A 26,829-nucleotide genomic window follows, 5' to 3' on the forward strand; every position below is an offset into this window, starting at 1 on the left:
ATTCAATTTTTACATGAATGCAATTAGATAATAATATATGAGTATTATATCAATTAAAATACTGCAAATAATACATATTATGAAAGTTTTTAGTCAAAATTTAATTTTTATACGTTTCATATGTATTGAAAAATATTTGAAATTATGCAAGTATGTTTGCGTAGATAATAATAATTATTATTATAATAACCGGCCGACCATTTATATACCAGGCACCAGCATTTGGAATTAATGACATCCTGGTTTAAATTTATTAATTTTTAGACCAATACATTTAAGAAGTACGTCAAATCACAATAGTATTGGTTTTTAATTTATACCCTTGCACAATTGCATGGTCCAAATAATGCTGCTGCTTAGCACGTATTATAAACCTGTAGATCTGATAGATAAGGGTGGTCGACATAACATATCTACAATCTACATGGATGAAAAACAAACCTCTGTCGGCGTAAAAATTATATAAACAAATATAATTATTCATCATACAGTATGATTCATACTGTTCACCTATACGCGTGTGTGGGATCTACTTGCATATCTTATGTAGTATAGATATAGCATATAAGAAAATAAATAATAATTGTGACATTGTGTATACTCACCGCATTGTCTAAAATCGTTTTATCTCTGTTTGGTAATATAATGTCGTCATATCGTTGTAGTATTATTAGTTATTACCAAAAGATAATAATAATTGAACACGCTATACCGGCGCAACCGCGCTTACAAGTTCGAGTAGTTACCATCGCTCAAGTACATCCGTAAACATCGATATCGTAGGTATACGTTTAAACGTTTAAGTTCCAAATAGGTACAACAGTATGTGCCCAACTCGTTTGAATAGAATATTTTTACGTCACCTGAATAATTTCTTTTATATAATATAATTTTGCGACAACGCGGCTTTTCGTTTATAACTATTCGTAAAATCGGTGTATATACGAACACATTACTGCAGGTAATAATATTAAATATAATATCATGTAATAAGTATAAGTATGTAGATAAAGTTTGGGAATTGAAAACCGTAATTGAATGTTATCCGATGATGAATCCAGGTTTAGTCAAAAATGACTTTTTCACTTGAACCCATATAAGTATAATATGTGTATTATATTATAATATATTGTATCACTGCCCGTAGTGTTTTTTTTTTTTTTTTAAGGAAAGAATATAGTTTGGGTAACTATAATATCATAATATTTTGACTGTTTTAAGAAATGTTGATATTAAAATATTTACCAAAATGTCGATATTATATAAAATTGTATCAATGTCTATAGGTTATAAACGAACAATAAAATTAAATATTAGTCAATCAGTTCGTTGGATTTCCTATATTTTTGTGTTATGCCAACAATCAGTATAATATGAACGTTTTACGTTAAAACATTATCGTATCAAAACCACGCCAATCATTGTAAATCGATCGGATCTGATAATTTCTGTAGTACAATATCGTGTGTAATTCAAACACCTAGTGTAGGTACATACATTTAAAACAAAGTTAAAAAAAAAACCACACAGATTTCAATGAAGAAACAAAAAAAAATAAACGTGCATATCATTTAACACACATTCGGTGAAAACATAATATAATCATAAAATGCGAGCCCAGTCGGTCAATATAATATTATAATATAGGTACTCTAACGTCATCCATTCGTCCAGATAGAGAGTCCGCCGTCTCGTCATGAAATCCGACGGCGGAACGCTGGTCCGGTTGACGCTGAGCGGCGGCGCGTTAGTCGCATCCACCGCGGCAGCCTGCTGTTTCGTGACCGTGTGGTGGTACTGGTACTACGAGCTCGACGCCGACTGCGTGCAAGCGCGCGACTGCAAATGTCTGCTGTTTGGCACGAGCTTTGCGGGCGGAGGTTTCGTGGGCGGCGACCGGTTCGCGTGCCTGTACGTCACGTACTCGCTGGTGGCGTCTGCCGGGCTAGGGGCCTGCGCATGCGTATACCACGGTTGCAGGGCACTACTTTGCCCGAGTCGCGGCCTCCGTCGCCGGCACCGGCATCACCGGCCCGTCAGGACAGCGGCCGAGACCGGCCCGGAGGACGGCACCAGAAGCGTCAACAGGTATATTGTATTATTATCAACCTCGTTATACTCGAAATTTTTTTACGTTAGCAACCGTAGCAGTTCGGCTAGGTATAGGTACCACGAATTTTTTTTTTTTCGAAAACCGAAAGATCGTTATTGTTTTTTTCAAAGCCGTTTTGTCAGAATTGAGCCACAGAACTAATAAACAATGCGGGCACAGAGTAATAATATTATAATCGAGATTATAACGATATCAACTGCATTGCAGGAAGCTGCAATATTAAAATAGCCGTTGAAGAATTAATTTATAATATCAAACGATATAAAATTTAGAATTTTGGTTGTCATATATTATCTAGTATTTTTTTTTGTTAAGCTATAAATTTGTAAAAAAAAAAAAAATCGTTTTTCGTTAAATTTATAAAATATGCATATGAAAGTTCTTATACCTAAAATATACGAATTCCTATAAAAATATGCAACAAACGTTTTTGTACTTGATCTGTGTATTATGGATCGAATTTATTTCGTATCGAATCAGAATTTCAATATTCACTTTCTGAACAAATATGCAAATGCCTAAAGTTCCGAGCTTTGGTACAACATTGCTAATGCACACTGCATGATGCAGTCATTGTGTTATCAGTTATCAGCTATTATAAGTTACTCTCAAATTTCGGTTAATCAATATTGTTTTTTTTTATTAAAATATGTATTGTGCAGGTATAAACAATACATACCTCCTATATTTTAATTTTTGTTTTGTTTACTTGAAATACGTACAGAAATTATTCAAAATTTCTATCCGTCTATATTTTAACTTTTGATTTAATTGATTTTGTTTTTTGCTGTTTTAAATCGACCGCAGTGCGCTTGAAACGAAAAAATAATAAAATACTCAATTGAATTAAAAACAGAAAAAATTAGTTAATAGTTTTCCATGGAAAATAACTATACTCTAAGTTTCTTATTACCAACTATTCACCGTTCTCACGTAGTCACTCCTCTCTGAATTTAAATGTTTTAGTCCACAGATACAGATAAGTAGTTCAACGGCGTGTTTTGCAATTATTCTCGCTGTCATGGCGTTAAATATGTTTATTGCATCCATTGTATTGAGCAATGGATATATTTCAACCTGTCTGGAGTACGTGCATCGAGTGAAAAGTTTTTTGATGGTACCTACAATTTTAAATTTATATATTTTAATGTCGTATTAGTTTGAATCTACAACTATTGCGGCTAACTAGTTTAACAATCAATACATTGTGTTTTTCGTATGATTTATAGGTTTCCGGAAATATGGTAGAATTGATAACAAATCGTATGTCTTGTGGAACCATTTATGACTTTATGGATTACTTACAACCGCCATCGCGACAAGTGACATATGAACTAATCCATCGACGCAAGACCAATCCACGTGATTCTGTGATTAATACATCGGTACTTTTAATAATATCTATTGTACTGTCGTGGTTGAATACACTAATATGGGTTATATTTACGTGTTATACTTATTATTTTAAGTAAATAAGGGTACGTATATCTACTCGTAGTAAATAGTTTTACTTATTTTTAAAGTAATTTATTGAGGAATGCGCTATTTATTTTATTAGCTGTTAAGCAATGCGATTTGTGAGGAACATTTTAACCATTATTCCTGTACGTAAAATAATAAATTGTTTGTAAGAAAAATGAATACCTACCTAGTTAATTTATTAAAATGAATGCAAATAGGCAATAGCATACTCGTATGCCATATAAGAACATAAGCAATGAGACATTATAAGGTTTAGTAAATTTAATAATTCATCTAATACTTTATTTTTTTATAATAGTTGTAACAGTATTGTCAAATGCCAATATATCTATGAGTTTTTAAAATGTATTATTATTCAATCAGTCTATTCAAAATGTTTTTACTTTAGACACAGTTTGATCACAATGCAAAAAAATGATTATAGAGACATTTGATACACACTAATCGATAAATAGTAAAAACAATTACAAGAATTAAATATTAAGAGGACATAGTACTCATGTGTGTCGTCTCTATGTTCGTATAACTGGCATTGAGCTATATACATATCATATAATTCAATGATAACTGTACGTTTCAAAATAAACATTCGATAAAAAGTTCTTCATTCAAGCTATACAGTCATTCATTTTCTCTCTTAACATTTTTATAATATTTAAATTTACTCTTATATTATACTAATTACTAACTTAAAATGTTTTGAAGTTTTGTAGTAAGATTTCAGTTCATAAACTTGTTATGTTACGTCATGTATGTTAGATAGAGGCAACATAATATATTATTATTATGCGATTACGACTTTTTATTGATAACATGTATATTTTTTGTATTTATTTTAAAATAAAATATTTTCTTAAAAATTGTCATGTAAAAGTATTCTATTTTGAGTTTGAAGTATGAAACTACAAAATTCAAAATGTACCAAATATTTTCATTAACTCATTTTAAGTTGTTAGAATATATATTTAAAATTTTGTTTTGTAATGTCTTCAAAATATTAAAAAAAAAAAAAACGTTCATAGTGTTTGAAATAATAAGTGTTTAATAGTAAAATAACTAAATAACTATTATTCTAGTACCTATATTATACAATGTGATATTCATCATAAAAAAAAAACAAAAATATGAAACCTTATTTTATAATAGTTATACTAGTAATAAATCGTTTGTATAATAACACTTTTTGAATAAGTTTCTATCACATATTCACAAAGTCTAGTCTTTCACTCCTTTAAAATGTGTACTCGATCCAACAAACATACAAAAATATATCTTCGTAATATAATCTAATGAAAAGTATTAGGTAGTTGGTGTGCGCTTAATTTAAATGAAGTTATAAATGTGAAAACTTATTGCACCTATTGTTTAATAGGCAAGTGAACTGATAAATTTTTATTCTTTAATAATTTCAACAATTTATAAATATTTTCTTTTAAAATCACATTTACATAACTTATAAAAGATAAAAGTGTAAATAAATTATTTTTTTCATACGAATATTGATTTTTATATCTTGATAATTGAATATGTTACTTTTGATTGTTCTATATCAATGTCTGGCACTTCCAGATGATTTTTTAACTTACATAACTTTTCTAGCACAGCAATACCTTAAAAATAAAATTATTGTGTTCTTTTTATACTTTTGAATGAAATTATTTTATACTTTAAGTTTTTATTTTTTAATAATGGTTCTTACCGTCTTTTCTGTTGTTACTATATTTACATTCCCACGCATCAAAAAGCATATTATAATATCTAGAGCCTTCAAAGTATTTATGATATTTAAAAGTTGAAGTAGTTGGAAATACTTTTTGAAATCTAAAAATCATAAAAATCGTTTGTAAAATGCTTTTTTTCTCATAAAGTTATAAGTAGAAAAAATTAATTTATTAATAAAATACATACGAGCCACTTTGTGTAAGTTCATCTTCATATAAAATAAGATGCCGAATATCATCTGGTAATAAATCATCTAATATACTATCAATATACTAAAAAACAAAATAATAATAAAAAAGAAGTTTTTAATTAATTGATAATTTATAATTGTAATTAATAATTTATACTTCTACTCTGGATTCAACATTTGTATAGTATTCTTGTTTTTCTTTTTCTTTCGCAGATAAATTTAATGTATATAATCTCTTATCATAACATAGTGGTGATTTGACTCCCAAAGTTTTGAGTAAAATATTCTAATTTAATAAAAATATTTATAGAATGTTAATTATTGAAGTCAGTTATTTAATTAAATTTATAAATAATAAAATATATAAATATTATAAATATTATAATATTTATTTATTATTATTTTTTATATTATTTATATTTATATTTATATTTTTAAGTTATTATAACTCACGTGTGTAGTATAAGACATTTTATTTGGAATACGATAACCAACCATATTCATTATATCTCTGACTAATGGTCCTTTGACAGCCAAATCAAGCGGAGAAGATGAATGTAATGAAGGAGATATATTGACCTACCATTGTATAAAAAACTATTTATAAATTAAATTCTATCAACATATAATAATTGTAATTACCTCTAATATCCAAGGTTTAAGATATTCATCGAACAAAACGTCTATTCCAAATAACTCATATGCGTTATATCTGTTGCTTAAATTTGAACGACACATTTTACTCATAGGTGATTCACCACTAATGACAGTTTTCACAACCAGATCTTCTAAGCTCTCCCACAATTTTTTAACGTCAATGTTGCGTTCTTTCTCCATATATGTCCATAATGATCGCAATGTCCTAAAGTAATTATAATTAATTAATTAAAATTTTTAAAACATAAATCCTAATATTAAACTTAAATTAAATACACTAAATACTATATATTTTATTATTTACCATTTATGACCTTGACATGCATCAGCATCTTCATTTTCAGTAAACTGACTACTAAGTCTATTTATACTGTAGTTTGTCAAGTGCATATATCGATCACATATTGTGGTAAGATCAGATGAATACTTAACTGAAATATTAAAAATAAATAAGTGATAGTTTCAATCATACAACAAAAATTATTATACCTGAAGCAAATCGCACCAGCCCATTGTCATACAGATAAAGACGAAGTGGATTGATTGAAGTGATGAGTATATAGAGTCTTAAATCAAATTTAGTATCATTGATTAAATATGGATTATCTATGTACCTTTGTACAACTAAAGGTATATCCTTTGGTATTTGATCCCATTTTGATATAACGCAAATTCCAGTTCCTCTAGCAGATGCTGGCTGTAAATAAAAAAAAATTTAAGACATTAGTTTAATTATTATTTTAAGAAATAATTTCAAAAATAATACCGGTTTAATAATCCATTTATCTTCATCGTTTTTTTCCCAAATTTGTCGTAACATTTCAGCTTCTTGAGGTAATATGTATGATGTGGGTATAAAGCCAAACTGTTCTTACCATACTTTAACATTAATTCATTCAAGTTTTTCCACAACCTATCTTTACGACCAATTTGAAAAGTACCCGGAAAATGGTTAATTTTTTGCTGTTGCCAAAGTGTTTTGAAAGATACTGATTTCATATGTTTACCCCAAGTTCCAACCCAATCATTAGATTCTTAAAAATAATAAGACAAAAAAATATTAATTATTATTTTTAACATTAGTATTTTGTATAGTACAAAAGGAAAAGGAAAAAATATAGATACACTCACGGGTTCGAGGTAACATCATTAATTCATTAGGCGGAGGAGCTATACCACAGAAAGCATCAACAATAGGGGGTGTAACACCACAGTGATTTTGTAAGGAAATTACATTTATGTTGGATTGATTAGCTGTGACAGGAAGATCAGTTGCATTTTCAATTAAATTATGCTCACTTCTAACAAGTTTAAAACCACTATTTTGAACTGTTCGACGTACAACAATTGGAGTTATTGAACTTAATTTCCACTTTAATAACTTTTGTAAAGATAATGGGAATGATTCACCTGTAATAATAGTTTTGTTAAAAAATTTACGATTTTTATCAACTTAAATAAAAAAAAAAAAAAAAGCAAATTAAATAAAAACACATAAATACCTTTAGTATCGTATGAAGAAAATCTTATGTATGGTGGCATATTAGAAAATAAACTAGGTCTTAAGGCTGAATGATATTCAAAACTATCATTTTGTTTTTCTGTACCTGTAAGTTTTTTATATCAAAAATGATCATTATTATATAGATGTATATTTTTTATTTTTTATCATTAAATTTGTATTTGAAACATAATACCAGAAAACAAATGATCGAAAGCTAATTTATTTGATTCATCAGTCAAATAATCTTGTTCTATTATACTCTTATTGTTAAGTGTTTGCACTATTGGAGATTCTAAGCATTTTTGACCATCTATAATAGAAACAGTCTATTAATATAAGAAAATTTATAGTATAATGATAGGTTTTAGTTCATTTATTTTACTTTCAAATTTTAAGTCCGCGTTTTTCTTTAATGAACTGAAAAAAAAATCAATAATAAAATTTAAAAATACAAGTTTAATTATTTAATTTAATTCTTACTTAATAGAAAACACAGTTGTGTTATTTATATTATCAGTTATGTTTCTAGTTTTAGCAGTTAATATTTTACTATTTTTATCAGATAATTTTGATTTTTTTATTTCATTGATTTCACTATTAATTATTGATTCTGGTTTTGGATTCATTTGTTTGATAATTTGTTTGTCTTCTTTATTATACATGTATAATTCTTTCATGTTAGGAATATTTTTAATATTTTTCATTGATTCAAATGTTTCTTTTGATTCTACGGGCATACGTGTAGATATTGGTACATGGTTGACAAGCGTTTTCTGAATTGGAATGTCCATGAAATCTTTATTGTTTGGTTCTGTATTATTCAAATGACTATTTATGGTTAAAGATGAGCATTCTATTTTTTGCATACAATTTGTAGAAATAAGAGGCTTAGAAGAAACCGTTGGTATTATCTAAAGTATATAATTAAAATATAGATAAATAAAAAATTAATATTGCTGTAATACCTACTTACCTTACCCTGACGACAAACAGGGGGTTGCCTAATGTTTATGTTCTTTTTAATCGATGTATAATTAAATTGATCAATATTTTTTAACTCGTCTTGATTTGTACAGTTCTCATTTTCTTCCCATTGCTTTAAATTATTATAATATTGAAAAACATCATTACGTCTATCATTCTGCTCTATTTCATACATAGATTGTGTTGTATAATCTTTATTTTTGTTTCCTTAAAAAAATTGGTATTTTACTAAGCATTTATTATTATTTTCTATAATATTATTATTCTTAATCTTTTGTAGTGTGTATATTGTAATACAGATTATTAACCAATAATATACATTTTGATTTAAAAAAATAATATTTTAATAAACTAATTAAAAATTACTTATTCTTCTTACTTAATGAATTAAATGATTTGGATATTTCATTTGAGTAGTTTAAATTTTCTAATGTAGGATCAGTATCTAAAATTGGATAGGGACTTAATTCTAGCAGTCTCTCTTTATTATGATCCATCTTTTTATGTATACTTTTTAAATGATCTATAGGACATAATTGTTCTTTAATCTCATTTGACGACAATACACTATATTGTTGATGGGTATCGAGTGGTTGAGATCTTTTTATTCTATTCATATGTATATTGGATGTAGCGCAAAAACAATTTTCTGGTACAGTTCCTATATTCAGAAGATTATTAACCAATAGTATCAAATTTGATTTTAAATAAGAATTTTTTTAATAAATTTATTAAAAATTACTTTTCATTTGTACTTACCTAATGAATGAGAAGATCTAGATAATCCATTTGAGTAGTTTAAATTGTCCAATGTAGGATCAGTATCCAAAATTAGATAGGGATTTAATTTTAACAGTGTTTCCTTACTGTGGTCCACTTTTTTATGTGAGTTGGTATGTAAGGCTTGTAAACGATCTATAGGATATAACTGTTCTTTAATCCCATCTAATGAAAATGCATTATATTGTTGATGGCTATCAAGTGGTTGAGATCTTTTTATTCTATTCATATGTACATTGCATACAGTACAAAAACAATTTCCTGGTATAATTCCGTCATCTCCAATCTTCATCTTTTCTTTGGTTAATATTGAGTATGATAAATTATTCATATTCTATTAACTTGTACGATATTATTAAAAAAATTGTTAATTTTATCTGTTAAAATAAGAATATACAAAAAATAATTAAAATAAAACCATTATAATATAAATATACTAAGATAAAAAATTATGTTATAATTTTATTAATAAATTCCACAATAAATATAATAAATATAAAAACATTTATTTGAAAATCTGTTATTGAGCAAGAGAGAAGAGTAAGGTAAGATGTATTTTAGACAAATGAGGTCAGTAGTTAGATAGTGGCATGTGTATAGTATAGGTACTTGGCACAATGTTAAGATACTTTGACATATACAAGTATTCTATCATTTATAGAATGACATTAAAAAGAAGCTATGTTTCAAATTATTTAAAAGGAAATATCCTTCGGAATTCTTTAAAATATTTTACAAATATAAATATAGAACTATTGGGTCTATTTTTATTTATAAAATACAAAATAATATAAATATATAATTCAAGTATAAAATATTTATCTTACAATTATTGAATTAGACATTGTACTGCATTCAATATTGAATATACTTACATAAAATACAAAAAATAAAATTTTAAAAAATTGAAAGAGTGAAAGATCATAAAATAATGAAAATTAGTATGTATTAAAATCATATTTTAATCTCTTAGAATTCTACTTATGGTCTAAAATTTAATGGACGGATTAATATTCAAATATATTCATAACAATCATTTTTAAAAACCAATGTTGAATTTTATTAAATAGGTAATACTTGATATTTTGATTAAAAAAAATATACCTTCAAAATTAAAAGGTTTATAATTCTTAAAATCAAATATTTTAACCATACTACAATGTTAAAAATAATTTGCAGAAAATAAATGTTTATTTATCATTGTATAATTATTGACATATAAATAATATTTAATAAATAATTTCTTCATTTCTTTATATTTTATAATTATAATATAATAATAATAATATTTTTTTATCATATTTTGTTATTATTTTTATATTGTACCTATACAATATTATTGTACCTACCTACATTCTGTTATAATTATAATTATTTGTTAAAATTTTAACTATCTATAGCTAATTTTTATGCTACCTAATAAGATTAACATGAATTTTTATTAGAATTAAAATTAAAATGTAATGTGTAAGTAGTATGTTATACTGTTACCTATTGTGTATAACATATGAATAAAAGCGAGTTATTAATACAACATAGGTAAGCTAAAATATAGAAAATTTAAAAATGATTTAAGCAGTAATATATGTAATTAGATAGTAACAAAAAAAAGAATAAAACATCCCTTAGATTATCTACTAGCTGTATAAGCCGACTTTGCCCAGAACAAAATGAATATAAAATTTGGCTATATTGGTGTATTTTGGATTTAGTGTATGTACATTGTACATACTTCAGTTCATGGGCAAATCGGCATCGGTGCTTCTTGTTTTGTGAACTAATTTGATTAAGACGAAAAAATCCGTCTGTGGTGGATTAGATATAGCACTTCAGCACTTGGTAATTGGTATACTTCTGAACGTTGTTCAAATTACTCTAAAAAATATTTTGATTTATTAAAAACGATCTCTGAAACTTTTGTCAAAATCTTTTGAGCATATAAGCTATAAACATAAGGACGTTGATTTTTATTGTAAGTTTATTTTTGTTGTATATTATTTTCTTTTGTCTAAAAAAAATTCTCATAGTAATGCAGGTCAGGTAGCGTATACACATTTTTAAAAAAATGTTATTATTGTTACCAATGACAACCTGTATTAAAATAAAAATAAAATATTCGATTTTCATGAACCAAAATTAAATTCATGCATGACGTTGTGAGGCAGTGCTAGTGGAATGATAGGGAAGAAGCGGAAAGCTGCCCAGGGATCTATCATTTTAGGGGCCTCGTATCTTTCATAGGATTTAATTTTTCTTAAATTTAAAACTTTCTTTTTAAAATTAAATAATTTACGCCAGTTAAAAAATAATTTTAATTAAACATCGTTTATCGATATCAGACAGAAACGGGAAAATCATTTTTCAGATAAAACTTTATCCATAAAATATCTATAATAAGTAATAAGGCATGTGTTATAAATTATAATGCTGAATACATAACTTTAAACTTATTTGTAGCCTTTTACAGATCATGTACCAAGATATGAGTTTTAAATGAAAAGGAGCTATATTCGATAGAATAAATAACTAAATTCTACCCTATATCAAAAGTTAGCAAATTCAGCTCGTTCACAATTTTTTATCTATTTAACTATGACATTTTTTACTTATAGCCCTTATATTATGCTTTACCAACTGGAGATTAATATTAAGTAAATTATAAATAATTTGATTTTTTTTTTATAAATTTATTATGAATATTTATTATAAAAACATATTACACAATGTTTAACATAAAATAATTTAGGTTGTACCTATTAAATTTTCTGAAATATTTCTAATAAATCAGCATTTTTTTTTATTTGTGTATTAATTATTTGAACAAAATATATCTATTGCATGCACGTTACATATAAAAAATTTTTCAAAAGGTTTTATATATATTATATATTTTTATTTTTTATGTTTAGTTATTTATGACATCAGTACCTACTTGTAATTAAGTTATATAGGTATACATATTCCTACCTTTATACATAGTTAGTTAATTACTTAAATGACTAAATAAATTAATAGTTCGTGCTTTATTTTTTTTTTAATCTATATTTAAAAAAGTGAACAAGTATAAGTACCCCTCTGTACATTATTAGATGTCGAGTAACCTAACCTGTGTGTGTATTAAATTTGAATTCAATGATGATTTCGTATACCATTATATACGAAAAAAGATTCTGGGTGGAAAGTCTGTCATCCTATATCATTAAGTATATTTTATGATATATTTTTTGATAAAGTTATTATTTATTAAAGTTATAAATTGTATTATTAATATTATGGTAGGTAAATCGTAGTTTGATTTAATGTTTACTGAATAAACAATGCATTTATTATATTATTAGTAACTACCTATATATTTAAATATATAGTTACAATTTTATATTGAATATTAAATTACTAGTATAGGTACCTAACAATATAAAAATGTTTATACCATAATAATATGGTATTATTGGTATTAACTTTTTAGTTAGAGAAAAGGTTAAAAAAACTAATCGAGAATTGTATCCAAAGTTAAATGCCTAATTTGAACTGCACTTTCATGCACTTTGTTCGGAAAAGTTGAAGTTTACTGTTTATAGATAGGTAGGTACTTGGAATCTTTAATACTACAATATATGTATGTCTGCATCCTACATATCACTTAAAAATCTATAATATAATATATTATTGTTATTAATAAAAAATTATTATACAACTACATTTTATTTATTATGAATTTAAGTACCTATACCCTATTCAGAATTATATGTTTAAGCGTTGACTACTACGGTAAAACGTATTAGGATTGTAATAAGTTGTAGTTTGGATAATGGAAAGTTTTACGAAGGTTCGGGTAATTGAGGTTCTACTGTATACTTATTTACAAAAATACATATAGATTTTATAGGTACTTACCGTACTCTTCACATTCAATGAAAAAAACAAACTTCAAGAAAAAAAAATTATTTAAATATACTGGACGTTTAAAAATTTTATTTTAATTTAAGAAAGTATAGGTACATACATAGAATAAAATTTTAAAATTAATAATAAAACAGCAAAAACATGAAAAAACACGGGATTAGATGGAGAAAAACCTATATGAATTAACTCACCATGGATACAGTTATATCTTATACGATAATGTTTTATTATAATACAACTAAATGTCTATAAAACATTTTACCTCAATCAAACTGCTTGAAAATATAATAAAATGTTTTTCATTATAAGTAGTTAATACTGGAATAAATAAAAAAAAGTTGATTAAAAAATATATACAGTTTATTTTTTTTTAACTTTCTAAGTTAGAATATCGTTAAAATCGTGAATTATTTTTAAAATGTTCATTGTTCAATTTGATTTGAAAATTGAATTAAGATATTTTTTACATTCGGCTCTACTGTACAACACAGTGGCTAAAAATTAAATCACATGTAATAATATATTAATATTAGTATATATGTTTATTTAAATACAGTAATTATAAATTATAATAGCTATTGCCTTGGGTTACCATATTTTATTATAGATAAACCAAAACAATAAGTTGTTGTATAACTTTCGTAGAAAAAAGCTTACCGGCACTCCTCTGCAGCGGTTAAATAACAATTTTAACGGGAGGTGGTAAATTGCAGTAAAATTTTCCTTTTTCTAAAAGTCGATATGTAAACTATAGCAAAAAAATTAAGATTATACAATCTGTGACAAAAGTACGAAACCGATAAGATACATTATACAAACTGCGGCAATTTATTTTATATACTTTCTTTATATACTATGTATACATATAAAATTAAAATTGAAAAATATACCTATTATTATTAAAAATTATTTTAAGAGATCGTAATGATTGTATAATCAAAAATAAAAAAATTGAATTAAAATAATTAAATAATAATACAATAGCTAGGTACCTAATTAACATTTTGTCGTTTATTTTTAAAACATACTTTTTTCGAAAATTCATACCTACCTTGAAATTTGTCCATTTTCTTTTATTTGTCGCTGAATATTAATACATTTCTATTTTTGCGTTATCGAATCTTTATATAATATTATGTGTCAACTACAATAGCATGTACAGCGCATCTATACATTTCTATAGTGATGGATGATGAATGATGATGATAAAAATACGCGTTAAATTTTGAATGGAAAGATTCACATACATTATTTAATTACAAATTTTATTTTGATGCCCACAAAGAAGGAGAGAATATGTCTTGCATGCAATTTTCTATTAAGTAATCGCAAAATTGTACTATTTGATTATTAGATGGCATATCTGCAATTAAATCAAAACAAACGAATCTTCGATGTCATCAGGTTCAAGGAACGGAAGACCAAAAATACAACTTAAAAGTTTTTCTTCGTCTGTGTCTTCTTCAATATAAACTTTAGATAGACCCAAATTTTGTAATTTTCTAAACCAATGCTTGGCCAAGATGAAAATTACAACCTCGAATATTACTGATTGGTCTTATACTAAGAACCGCTTCATGTATTTCAATTTCGTAAACCAATTACGAACATACTTAGGTAGTTAAGTAAAAATCCTTCGGCCAAACATGTTACATGTATCACGTAACTTTTTAAATAAATGTTTATAAGTCGATGTACGTTTGTTAGGAAGCAATGCATATACCTATATAGAGACGTATACCTATAGGTAATATATACCATTTTGAAAAAATTGGTTTTTCTTTATTTTTACGTCTAATACTCGGAGGGTTTTCTACACCAATAGCTATCACACATATTATAGTACACGCGTATTATACCTAATTAAACGATAAACGTGTATATAGATTATCCTAAATATGTGTCACATGTATATATAGTATATAAAATCAATTTTTATGCCGCAGTTTACATACAGCCACCTTAGAGACGTATATAATAGTAAGTATACGAAAAGCTGAACGATCGCGTACTGTAATCTGCAGGTAATAATAGAAAGGTAACTTAGGTAACAATGTTTGTTTGCCGTATTATAGTTATTGGTAAGTAGGTATATAATCAGAATATCAAAATAATATGTCACACGAAATCACTGATGAGCAAATTCTAAAGAACTAGCATTAAGTATGCTTATAACTGCAGTTGTTATGTTATATTTTTGAAAATAATAACTTATGCATAATTTTGTGGTTATTAGGTATGATGTTAAGTCATCATGGTTAAAGTAACATAGTGAGCAGGATCCTTTTCGAGTCTGTCAAATTATAGCCAAAAGTATACTAAATACTACTTATTTCTAGATTCTAATGATTATGGTTTATGTAAAAATTATGGGTCTTTAAAATTAATAGATTATTATTTTGAAACGTTTAAATGAAAATACTATTTAGTAGATCTAGAGAAAGTCTTTTCGATAGCAGCAATTGACTAGCCACTTACACGTTTTAAAACAATTTATGTAAATGAATCAGGTCGGTCGAGTATGAGTTTTAAAGAAAAGGCAGCTGCTCTCCGGCTATCCTAATGTAATACGCCCACCGAGCGACCGCGACGTCAACCGCGTAGATAACAGTGCTGATACGAGCAGAGTTGTGTTGTGTTTTTCATTTTGATAACGATAATTAATTGCAGTGATAAGTGGCGGCTTGTGGATTTGTAATTAGGTATGTCTTATATTATTTTAAGTACTTGGTTTCTAGTTAGTTAAACCATAATGATATCCTTATTACTTATTAATTAAATTGTATTGTGTTTGTCAAGCTCGCGAGTTTGCAAACGTCAGATTCAATCGGGTTCATCAGGATAAATCGTAATCTGCGTTAGACTACCTCTGGTTTTGGCTGTCTCGGCCCCATGAAATCTGTTCGTTTGTCTTGAGTGTAACCGGGGGTCGCCGTTGGTGTCTGCCTGTAGCTGCTAGTGCAATCTTTCGTCCTTTCACGATCTCTTGACTCGCACAGGTAATAAAATGATTCTCGAACATAGTCGTAAAAACTGTAAAACTCCTAGCTTCTAGTGTAAGTTGTAATTATATTTTATACATCGTTTTTGGATCAACACATAAGTAAATTGTTGTTGTGTTGCTCTAACGGTCTATAAAATTCCAAAATGCTAATTTCTGTCTTTTGAGACATACCTATGGTATAAATTAATGCTAATTTTTAATTTAGGAGCCACAAACCACATTATGTCGGACACAGATTCTATCAAAACTGATAAATCACAGTCAGAATTGCAACAGAAGTATGATAAATTAGCCATGGAGTTTGCCAAAGTAAATATATCTACGGTGTTTACATTAAAACTAAAAATTATTTAGAATGGTTATGTACTTATGTTTTTTTTTTGGACTTGCCTTTTTCAATTAGTGAAACTGATAGCAAAATTGTATATGATATATTGTATAAAACAAATATTTAATTATTTAAATCATAAGAAACATAAAGTTTAAATAAATCATTTTTTGTTTTGCGAAAAAAAAATTGTTAAAATATTAGTATTCAATGTTGAGAAAGTACTTATTGTTTATTAAATATAAGTTTTAAATTTTACTTAACAATACTGAGAATATATTAAATATTTTACTGATCTTTTTTAAAAATAAATTTATAAAAGAAAAATAATATTTAAATTAACTAAACTAATCTAACCTTTGTAAATATTTTACACAGTGACAACAATGTGTATCCAATTTTTTAACTTCCTTACCATAATAATGATATCAATTAATTCTTTAAAACATTATAATATATATATGTGTAATGTTTATATTATTATAGTGAAATATTAACAACAAATAATAAATATATTTTAGTTGCGTTTAATATAAGTTATTATTTATAAAATATTGGTTTATAATATTAATGGTAAAAACATAAGATATTAAATAAATAATGTATTTGCCTTCAACAAATTATTATTTTATGTAGATATTTAAAATTATGTATTTATAGGCCAGAATGCAATTGAATGTTTTAAAAAAAGCATATACTGCAAAAACTTCTAAATTAGACCATAGGAGTATTGAATCTCTGGATCAAGTATGTAATTTGTTTTAAATACATTTTAATATGATGTTAATTTATTAATTTTTTCTAATATATTTAGTTTGAAAGCTCTAAATATGATTCAATGTCTACGAGTAGCTTGGAAATCCAAGAGAATTTTAACAAAACAAATCAAGTAAATTCTAAAGTAAGTTTTATTTTTATGTTTATCATACACTTTGTGATACATATTATTAAGTACTACATTTGTAGTGTAAATTATTATTATACGTTAATTATGGATCATACATTTTTGAATGGTGGAGCATTTATGACTTACTGTGTTATGATGTTATTGTTATAGTTATATATTACAATATATTCTATTTAAAGATGAAATGTTATCTACCTAATTAATTTCAGCAGTATGATACAACACAGTTTGTCGTAAAAGCATTTTTATTCATAGGTGCATGCATTATCTTTTTTTATTAAAAATATTCTACATTAAAGAATCATTTAGTATTAATTAATTTTAATAGGCCTTTAACCATTGGTTATTTGATCAATTTCTAGTTATTATAAGGATATAAATATATAAATAATATCAAGTAATTTCTAGTTAAAAGTTTTCACTAAATTGTTACATTAGCGAAAGAAAAAAACAATACTAGTGTTTTACATTAATTAAAATCTATTTAGTTCAGAATCACAAGTATAAACTATACATACCATATGTGTATATATAATTTTAATAAATAAAATTAATTTTTAATCATTTTGAATATTTAAGTTACATCAATAGTAAGTATTTATTTTTTTAATTGTAGATCACATAATTATTTACGATCTTATTAACTCCTACTGCTATAAAAATAACAAATAAAGTTGTGTTTATATATTTCACATTGAAATATATTTGCCAATATATATTATATTATGTATTTTAGTATTTATTATTTTGATTAATGTTTATAACTGTTTAATTCAAAGGGAAAAGGAACAGATGAATTAAAATCTAAAGATGTCCAGTTCTTAAGACAAGATATCAACTCTATGCACCAATATATACAACGGGTATTAAACTCCACAAATTCAAGTCAACTTGATTACAATGTTTGTGCAATATTAATCTAACCTAATCTATTTTTATTTTAGTAGTACTTATAACTACATTTTGATTTTTTTGTTTAGCTTATTATGTCAGAAATTGAGTACTGTAAAGGCTTACAAAATAGTAGTCCGAATAATTTGTGTGAAGTACTCAATGACGAATTGACAGCATTAAAATGTTCTGTTACTGATTGTTTGTACAACATATTGTATAATAAACTTGAATCTCGAACTAAAATTAACACTGAAGATTCTAGCAACACTTATCTCCATCACTGTAAGTATATTTATAACTAAGAGTATTACAAGTATAATTATATACATATAAGAAATGTATTTATTTAGTTGGTATTCTTTATTTTGTTCAAAATGATATTAATACAGACACAAAGCTACCTAACAAAAAAATATTTTTTTTTCAATTACTTTATAAGTTTATTTTATTTTATAATTAATATATAGACATATAATGTATACATTTTTATTATATAAATTAATGTTACATTATTAGTGAAAAATATTCATGTATATATAATATATATATATATATATTATGTATACTATGCGTAAACAGATATGATCTGGTTGCGGTGTTACAAATCAAAAACCAAAAAAGATATTGCCAGCTTTGACAACACATGTAGTCCCATAGTCTCATACTATAGAGCATGCAATGTGGCGGTTGCCTGAAAACAGGGTACTTGTGTAAGAATATAAAAGAGACATGGCCCTCATGAACATTTTATAATGAAAAGTATGTTTAAATTTATAGAAGATTTGCTTTCTTCTTGGACCAGTAAAATATAACATACACTTTCCTTTTTTGATAAAAATGCAAGTGTTATATATTATATTAAAAGTAAGAAACCAGTTTTTGTAGCAATGTTTGTCTGTTGCTCCCACATTCACCATTTGAATACCTGACTGTGTAATGAAGCCATATTCTTGTGTAGGCGGGCCAGTTAGTTGTTGTGTATGAAGTTATTTTGAATGGAGATATATTATACTATATATTATATGTATCGATTTAAACTATATTATTATTATTTATTACATAAAAAAAAGTATATATATATATTAACACATATTAAAAATAATTTTGAATTTTCTGTCTTGTACCCAAAGTCCTTGTAGACAAAGTCATAGTATTAATATCAAAAGATTATTATTTTTTTTATTTTTTATACTATTCTCTATTAATATATTTATTTTTAGTAATAAAAAGTAATTAATTCCTGTTTTTGTAATTTGTATTTATTTTTTATTTCTAGATTGTTTGGACAATGATTATAAATCTGACGAAGACAGATTACAAAAAGTTTTTGTTACATTGGTTCTCCACTTTTTTCTTTCATTTATTATACATCTTAATGATGTTTTACAAGATTTGCTCAAAGATATTAACCTTAAAGATGTTCGTATTTATATTTATAATTGATTGCTGAACATGACACAATACTATATTAGATAATATTGAATCACTATATTGATCATGTTAAAATATTTTGTTTAATCAATTTTCAGGCTTCACTTGCTTTACAAAAAAGTTTAAAATCATTAACAAATAAATTGCATAGTAATTCTTTGGTATTAGAAAAAATTCTAACTTACAGTGAAGATTTAAAAACATTTAAGTAAGTATATTTGATTACAATATTACTTTTAGGGTTAGATAAAATATGATTTAGAAAAATTATTAAGACTAATGCTATTGTGTTATAGAGAAGATAAATTGTGTCTCAATGTATTGAATATTTTTCTATGTTAAAATAAGGCAAATATCCAACATAAATATTAGTTAAAATATGTACATCTCAAAACAAATAATATGCAGATAATTATTTAATCAAAAAAATTTAATATCAACTTAATTTAAGCTATATACATATTGTAAATAAGATATAAACTTAATTTAAGCTAATGGCTTTAGACGACACTATTATTTGAATGCATAAAAAAAATTATATACTTAAATAATAATAATTATCTACTTTAATACTTATACATTTATTATAATATCACTTAACATAGTGGTCTCATGAAAATAAAATTACTAAATTACATCAAAAAATAGACTAAAATAATAAATTAATGTGTAATGCAATTTGTATGTTATATTTGTTTAGATTTGATACTCAACATATTGTTATGGAAAATATTGTGCTATTCATATCAAATAAATATGTTGAATGTGTAAATTCTATTAAACACTTCATAAAATCAGGTAATGTAAATACTTGAATCATTATTTTAAGTTTACAATTACTATCTTAGATTCTGAGCGGAGTGTTGAACGTAAGGTTTTACAATGATTGTATATACACAATAAGAAGCAAAAATATACTTCTATTTTAAACTTTGAAGATGGTTTTAGAAAAAAAAACTTGATTGAAGTATAACATTTTGATATTATTTTACTTTATACTCACAACAATATTTTAAAAATCAATGTTTTTGACAAAATATATTTCAGTCTACTGTTTAGGTATTACTAATAGTAAAATAATTTTTTTACCTTATTGTATCTAATATGAAAAGTAAAAATAACATGAAATATACACATGGCTCAGAATCTTTTTTATATTGTACATATTATGATTAATCTTACGTTTATTTATTCTTTTTATAGATAATACTATTCACATTGATTGTTCATCTTTACGTCAAAGCATGATATCGTTTATGGCATTAAAGTTTCCTATTGGAGGTATTTAAAAGTATATAAAATAAACTTATTACCTGGATTGAAATTTTATAGCACTGAAAGTTGCATAAATATGCGCTATAACAAACTTTAAATATCGCTAAATATGAAAAAAATATGTACCAATTATTACTATTACTAGTAATTTATTATTAACAGATTATTAGTTAATTAAAATTTGAAAGCACATTGTCATTCTGATAAGTTTTTTAAGAGCTATAAATAAAATATACTCAATTATCTTAAAAAATGATGAAATAAAAATTTAATGATTTTAAATTTTTGCAGAGAATGTTACATTAAAATGCTTAGTCAGATTTTTGAACTTGAACTTTCTGTGATTGTCTACTAGCAAAATTTTGAACCACAAAAAATGAGCGTTCAATGTTCACTGATACAATTGTTCATATTTTAAGTACACTATATCATCACTTGTAAGATTATCAATATTTGTGTTTTTTTCACCCAAGGTTTTTAGTATTTGTTTTAATTAAAACAAACCACTATTTTTTCTAAAATGTTTTTTAATTTAAGATACTTGTACATATGTTGTTTAACTGGATTCACTACTTAGTATCAATTTCTACTGATAAAATAGAAAAATTTTATTTTATCTTAGCTAAATTATTTTTAAGATTGGGGTTTTCCGAACAATTTTTTAGCTTTTTTAATACTAATTGCATTTTTTGATCGAGTAATCCAATAACACCACAAGTAATTTCTATATTTTCACAATAATATGTAGCTGTATTACTTTAGGGTCTTTACTATGTTTTGATTGGTTTTAGTGACAAATTTACACCTAGTAATTCGTTTTTAAATAATTGCATTTGTTTTGGAGCTTTTTAAAATTATTTATTTAACACTTGTTGTTATAACATATACAGAAATCAGATTTAACCTTTTCAACTTATCTGTGCAATCTATTGGCAGACTTTATGTGTAGAATTTTGGAGTAAAAACCTTGAGGAGCCTTTCTTTTCTTGGCTATTATATGGTGCTACGTCTGGTATAAATAAAAGAACATGTTCATGTTGTACTCTATCCAGCCACTAATTTACCCACTGTCATGTTAAATAGTAGACTTGCAATAGAAAAGCTTGTATTTTGTGGTTCTTCAGTATAAAATAAAAATACAACACTTTGATATTAGGCATCAAGACTACGAACAATCACATTTTTGTAATAATTTTTTGTTTTGTTATCAGTTGTTTCATCAATACTGACTTATATTTGTTTAAATGATAATTTAAACCAAATTTTTCTATAGTTTCTTTATATAATATAGTATATTATTCACATATTAACTTTGTTAATGTGGTTTGATTTGGAATTAGATTTTGTGTGTGTATTTCTGTTTCAAGATATTATTGAAAGAACTATTTGCTACTATAATATTGTTTTATATAAATTGGCATTATAAGAGTTTTGTTTTTAGCTGTTATTTTTTTCAATATTATTTTGATGGACATTTGTTGCTTTATCTTTTTATCTGTTTATAAAGGATTAGTGAATTACATACAAATACATAGAAATAAGTTATAACTATAGATTGTTTTGATTTTCATTTAATTTATTTAATTTCTAGAGTTAATTAACTCAGGCGAATATTTGAATCCAACCAATATAAACAAGAAATTGGACGGTGCTTGTGATATTATACATACTGTAAGTAAAAAATGTAACTGGGATGTAAATAAATTAAATATAAATATTCTTTATATAATATTTTAATATTATCATTTTATTTGTATGTATTTTATAGCTGTTACGTGCCATAAATTTATTTGAGTTTGAATATTTGTATAAATTTAGCCAAATGGATATGCATTGGCATATGAGAAATCCACTGTTACATGTGAAATATTCAAAACAAGTAAAAGTTACAGTTAGTTTTAGTTTATAAGATTAAGTTTTTGCAGTTATCTAACTATTTTTAGGCTAAAGAGGAATTAAATTCACCATCAATTTCTCAAAATAGCTACAAAAGTATAATTCAGGTTTATAATGAAAAATTAAATGAAGAGATGAACAGGTCATTATCATTAGAACAAGAAAAAATCCACTGGGAAAATGAGTATAAACTTCTATGTAAAAAAAAGGAAAATGTAAGAATACTTAATAAATTATAAAAGAAAGCATAATTTTTTTATTGTTCTAATTTCCTAATTATTGTGATAGATACCATTTGACTTTAAAGACAAACATTCTACAGCTTTGGAGTCATTAGTGGTGGAAAATGAAGTAAGCATTAACAATATAAATATAATTTATACATTATACATATCTCTGCATATAAAATTACATACTTAAAAATAGTAATTTAAGAGTACATATATTTTAGGATACACATTAGACACTGTGTACAAAATAAACCATTTTAAAGTTAAAAAATGTAAATTTAACTTTGTAAAATACAAATATGTGCAAACATATTAGATTAAAAAATCTATGAAGTTCATATTAAGAAAAAATGTCCTTAATGTGGTAAAAACATTACAATACACTTAAATGTAAACAATCACAAACATTGTAAAAATTAAATTTATTTTTAGTTAAAAAAAAAGTTAACATATTATACTAACTCTGTTATAAATAAATTATAAATTGTTTATTTATAGTTGGGAAAATGCGAGTCAGTTTTACAGTTCAATGACCAAGCATTGGCTAGAGAAAAAGAACTCAAATGTTATTTTGAAAAAAAAATCAACAATTTGATTTCGACAAATAAAGAATTATCTAGCCAAAGCAATGCTTATGCTATGGAGGTTAGTTCATCAATATTATGATATTAATTATAATAATTATGCAAATCTGTGTTTATTGACTTGAGTTAAATTTTTTTTTAATATATTTAAAATTATACAGATCACCGCATTGAAAACGCGATTGGACCATAGCATATTTGTACGTAATGATCTGGAAATAAAGCTACATGAGGCATCGGAGCACATTGATGATCTGAAAGAGGAATTTCACTTGACATCTACAAATTACGAGACTCAACTTAGAGCTATGACCGAACATTTAGCTAGTTTAAACGAGACAGTTGTGTTAGAGCGGCGGCATATAGATGATCTTAATAACCAATTGAAAATGAAAGCAGTAAGTCAAATTCAAATTTGTTAGTATAATTTTTAGGTTGGTTATTTTAAACATAAATGCAAATTTGTTCTAAAAATAATTTGAAAACTGGTTTGTTGAACTTTTGATTTAAAATTTAAATACTTACTTCATATTTTATTACTTCTTTAATATTTATTTTAATGTTTTTCAGAAAAATTTTGTATTTGAATAAAATAAACCAACTGATATTTATTTTATTGACTTTATATTATGGAAAATATTTAAAACGTTTGATACTTTTAAATAAATAATTGATATCAAATATAGTTACTACTTAGTATCAAGGCCGTAGCCAGAAAAATATTTTGTATAAATATGTTACGTTATGTAATAAAATATTAAATTCTAACTATTCAATCTTATTTCAAAAAAAAAATCAGGGGTGAGGTCTGAATTCTAAAATCCTCCTTCTGGTTATGGTCTTGCTTAGTATCTACTTAAACACTTAATATTCTTTAATTAAAAACATTAAATTAAGTATATATTATAACAATATTTTTGAATTTATAATTATTGTATGTTTCACTTAGTTTAGTGTCAATTATGCTATTTAAATTTTTTTGAATGCATATTTTAAAATTTAAACATTCTTAGTAGGTATATTAATTCCTTAATTTTGGTATAATTTTTATACAAATTATTTTTATTATTAACTAAAGGTGGATCCAAGAGGGGTTAATAGAATAATTACCCCTCCCTTAAGCTTATTAAATACAATTTTATTATATTGTGACTTGTGAGAAATAATAGTTATATTCAGCGTTATGTAACGAATTACCCCCCCCCCCCCTCCCCAAATTTGATAAATTGCTGGATCTGTCCCTGTTATTAACAACAAATAATATAGAATATAGATTATAGTTACCTATTTTTGTATGTATTTTGTAACCATCAATTTCAATCAATTTTTTTTTTTTCTAGAGCAAAAAGAAGTCTTCCAAATGAATATCATCAGTATTAAGTACAATTATATAATATATATATATTAACTATTTTATTTTATAACATAATATTATATTATAATAATTTATTGATAGTTTTGTATGTTATTTAATATTATTGTCTCATCATATATAATATTATTATAGTATTTTGTATAAATAATTTTTTGAAACATATTTATCAAAATCTTACCTATCAACGTTAACATATTGTGATATTTCAGTAATTTCTCATCTTTAATAGTACTGTATTCTATTGAATAGTTTTCATTTTTAATTATTATTATTGTCAACTATAATTATTTTATTATATAAACTATGTGAACATATTTCTACTAAATGTCATGTGTATTGTGTGGATACATAATTTATTAAATAGTTTATTATAATACTTATACATATGTCATATATTATACCTACAAATTTAAGTATACCTATTACAGTTAATTATATTTCTATATTTATCTATGAATCCGCATTATTTAGCTTTTTTTGGATTAATATACATTTTTCTTTTAATTATTTTTGAATACCTATTGAAAATATACTACAATGAATGTCTACTTTTGATGTGTTAACATTTTTACGCTCCACCTCCCAAAAAAGAGTGTATGTAAAGAAATGGGTCTAGAGAAAATTGGTATTAATTCGATGTCACGAAAAATTGTAACGGAAGTTTAATGGTTGCCATGGTTGCCCACCAATAATTTATTACAATGTAATATTTTTTTAATACAATGTTATATTTTATTATTATATTATATATTTATATCTTCAGAGAGTGCTACACAGTGGCAACAAATACAGTGAGTCCATATTAGATGTTAACACATCAATATTGAGCTTCAGATACAAACTCTAACACACACATTTTTTTATTATTATAACTGTCTTTTTCATATATAGTATCTGTTTAAACTTTAAAATATAATGTGCATATAGCTTGTTATAATGTTCAAAGTTAGGTAAGTTACTGAGAAGACATTTTATTAAACTACATCAAGTGATTACTTACCTTCATATTTTTAACCAATTAGAAAGCAATTGAGGTTCGATGTAGCTTATCAATAGGCAATGAACAGCATTAATATACCTTCCGTTATAAAAAAAAAATATTTTGTAATACTATACTATATGTATATTGAAGAAATGTAAAATAAATAATAGTTACAAGAATAATTTATTAACATTTCTTTTTAAAAGTTGTGATCAGATATAGATTCTTCTTTTACTTAATACATAAATGCTTTTTCATGACTATCGTGTAGTTCCCATTAATTAAACATATTTATATTTTTATAATTAATTTAAATCAAAATAATCAAGTTAAATTAAAATAATTTATAACCAGAAGTAATTATACTACTAATTTAGTTGATTTTTAAACATCATACATTTTTTATCTAGTTATTTCTCAGCTTTGAAATAATGTTAAACATATGTAGTATGTAATGTACACTATAAAATGTATTGTCATTTATGTAACGGGTGATTTAATAATAAATTTGTAATCATCATCCTACCATTAGTAGATGTATTTAATGTGTATTTGGAGTAAACTACATTAATACTGCTCAAATCTTTT

At 25.1% G+C, this 26,829-nt stretch overlaps 3 protein-coding genes across 5 annotated transcripts; 2 read left to right on the forward strand and 1 right to left on the reverse strand.

The window, feature by feature from the left end:
• The first annotated feature begins 737 nt into the window (after positions 1–737).
• LOC114128105 (uncharacterized) lies at positions 738–3,754 on the forward strand. 3 transcript variants are annotated; one of them, XM_050206753.1, is made up of 4 exons: positions 738–961; positions 1,648–2,088; positions 3,080–3,230; positions 3,343–3,754. In XM_050206753.1, exons 2-4 carry the CDS (start codon positions 1,697–1,699, stop codon positions 3,583–3,585), a joined length of 786 nt encoding a protein of 261 aa, XP_050062710.1. In that variant the 5' UTR covers positions 738–961; positions 1,648–1,696; the 3' UTR covers positions 3,586–3,754. The 3 variants fall into 3 exon arrangements, with proteins under 3 accessions (XP_050062710.1, XP_050062709.1, XP_050062711.1); XM_050206752.1 differs by having other exon boundaries at positions 1,675–2,088; XM_050206754.1 differs by having other exon boundaries at positions 1,679–2,088.
• Positions 3,386–13,506, reverse strand: LOC114128106 (uncharacterized). Its single transcript, XM_050206751.1, is given in 21 exon segments — positions 3,386–3,481; positions 5,090–5,205; positions 5,295–5,416; positions 5,504–5,589; positions 5,665–5,793; positions 5,961–6,086; positions 6,150–6,369; positions 6,469–6,595; positions 6,654–6,861; positions 6,931–7,037; positions 7,040–7,198; positions 7,296–7,574; positions 7,667–7,771; positions 7,862–7,978; positions 8,051–8,085; positions 8,149–8,579; positions 8,642–8,859; positions 9,032–9,313; positions 9,412–9,809; positions 11,165–11,307; positions 13,327–13,506. Coding segments are annotated over 18 exon segments (3,207 nt in total). The 5' UTR covers positions 9,764–9,809; positions 11,165–11,307; positions 13,327–13,506; the 3' UTR covers positions 3,386–3,481; positions 5,090–5,101.
• Positions 13,507–15,886: 2,380 nt separating this feature from the next.
• On the forward strand, positions 15,887–26,126 carry LOC114128107 (uncharacterized). The gene is made up of 18 exons (XM_027992536.2): positions 15,887–16,037; positions 16,135–16,334; positions 16,545–16,648; positions 17,328–17,414; positions 17,482–17,568; positions 18,354–18,476; positions 18,555–18,750; positions 19,745–19,887; positions 19,998–20,107; positions 20,600–20,697; positions 21,103–21,180; positions 22,766–22,845; positions 22,943–23,053; positions 23,118–23,285; positions 23,359–23,421; positions 23,799–23,945; positions 24,046–24,282; positions 25,225–26,126. The coding sequence occupies exons 3-18, from the start codon at positions 16,562–16,564 to the stop codon at positions 25,246–25,248; spliced, it is 1,839 nt and encodes a 612-aa protein (XP_027848337.2). The 5' UTR covers positions 15,887–16,037; positions 16,135–16,334; positions 16,545–16,561; the 3' UTR covers positions 25,249–26,126.
• Positions 26,127–26,829: the final 703 nt, after the last annotated feature.

Source organism: Aphis gossypii, chromosome X (genome assembly GCF_020184175.1).
Source record: "Aphis gossypii isolate Hap1 chromosome X, ASM2018417v2, whole genome shotgun sequence".
NCBI lineage: Eukaryota > Metazoa > Arthropoda > Insecta > Hemiptera > Aphididae > Aphis > Aphis gossypii.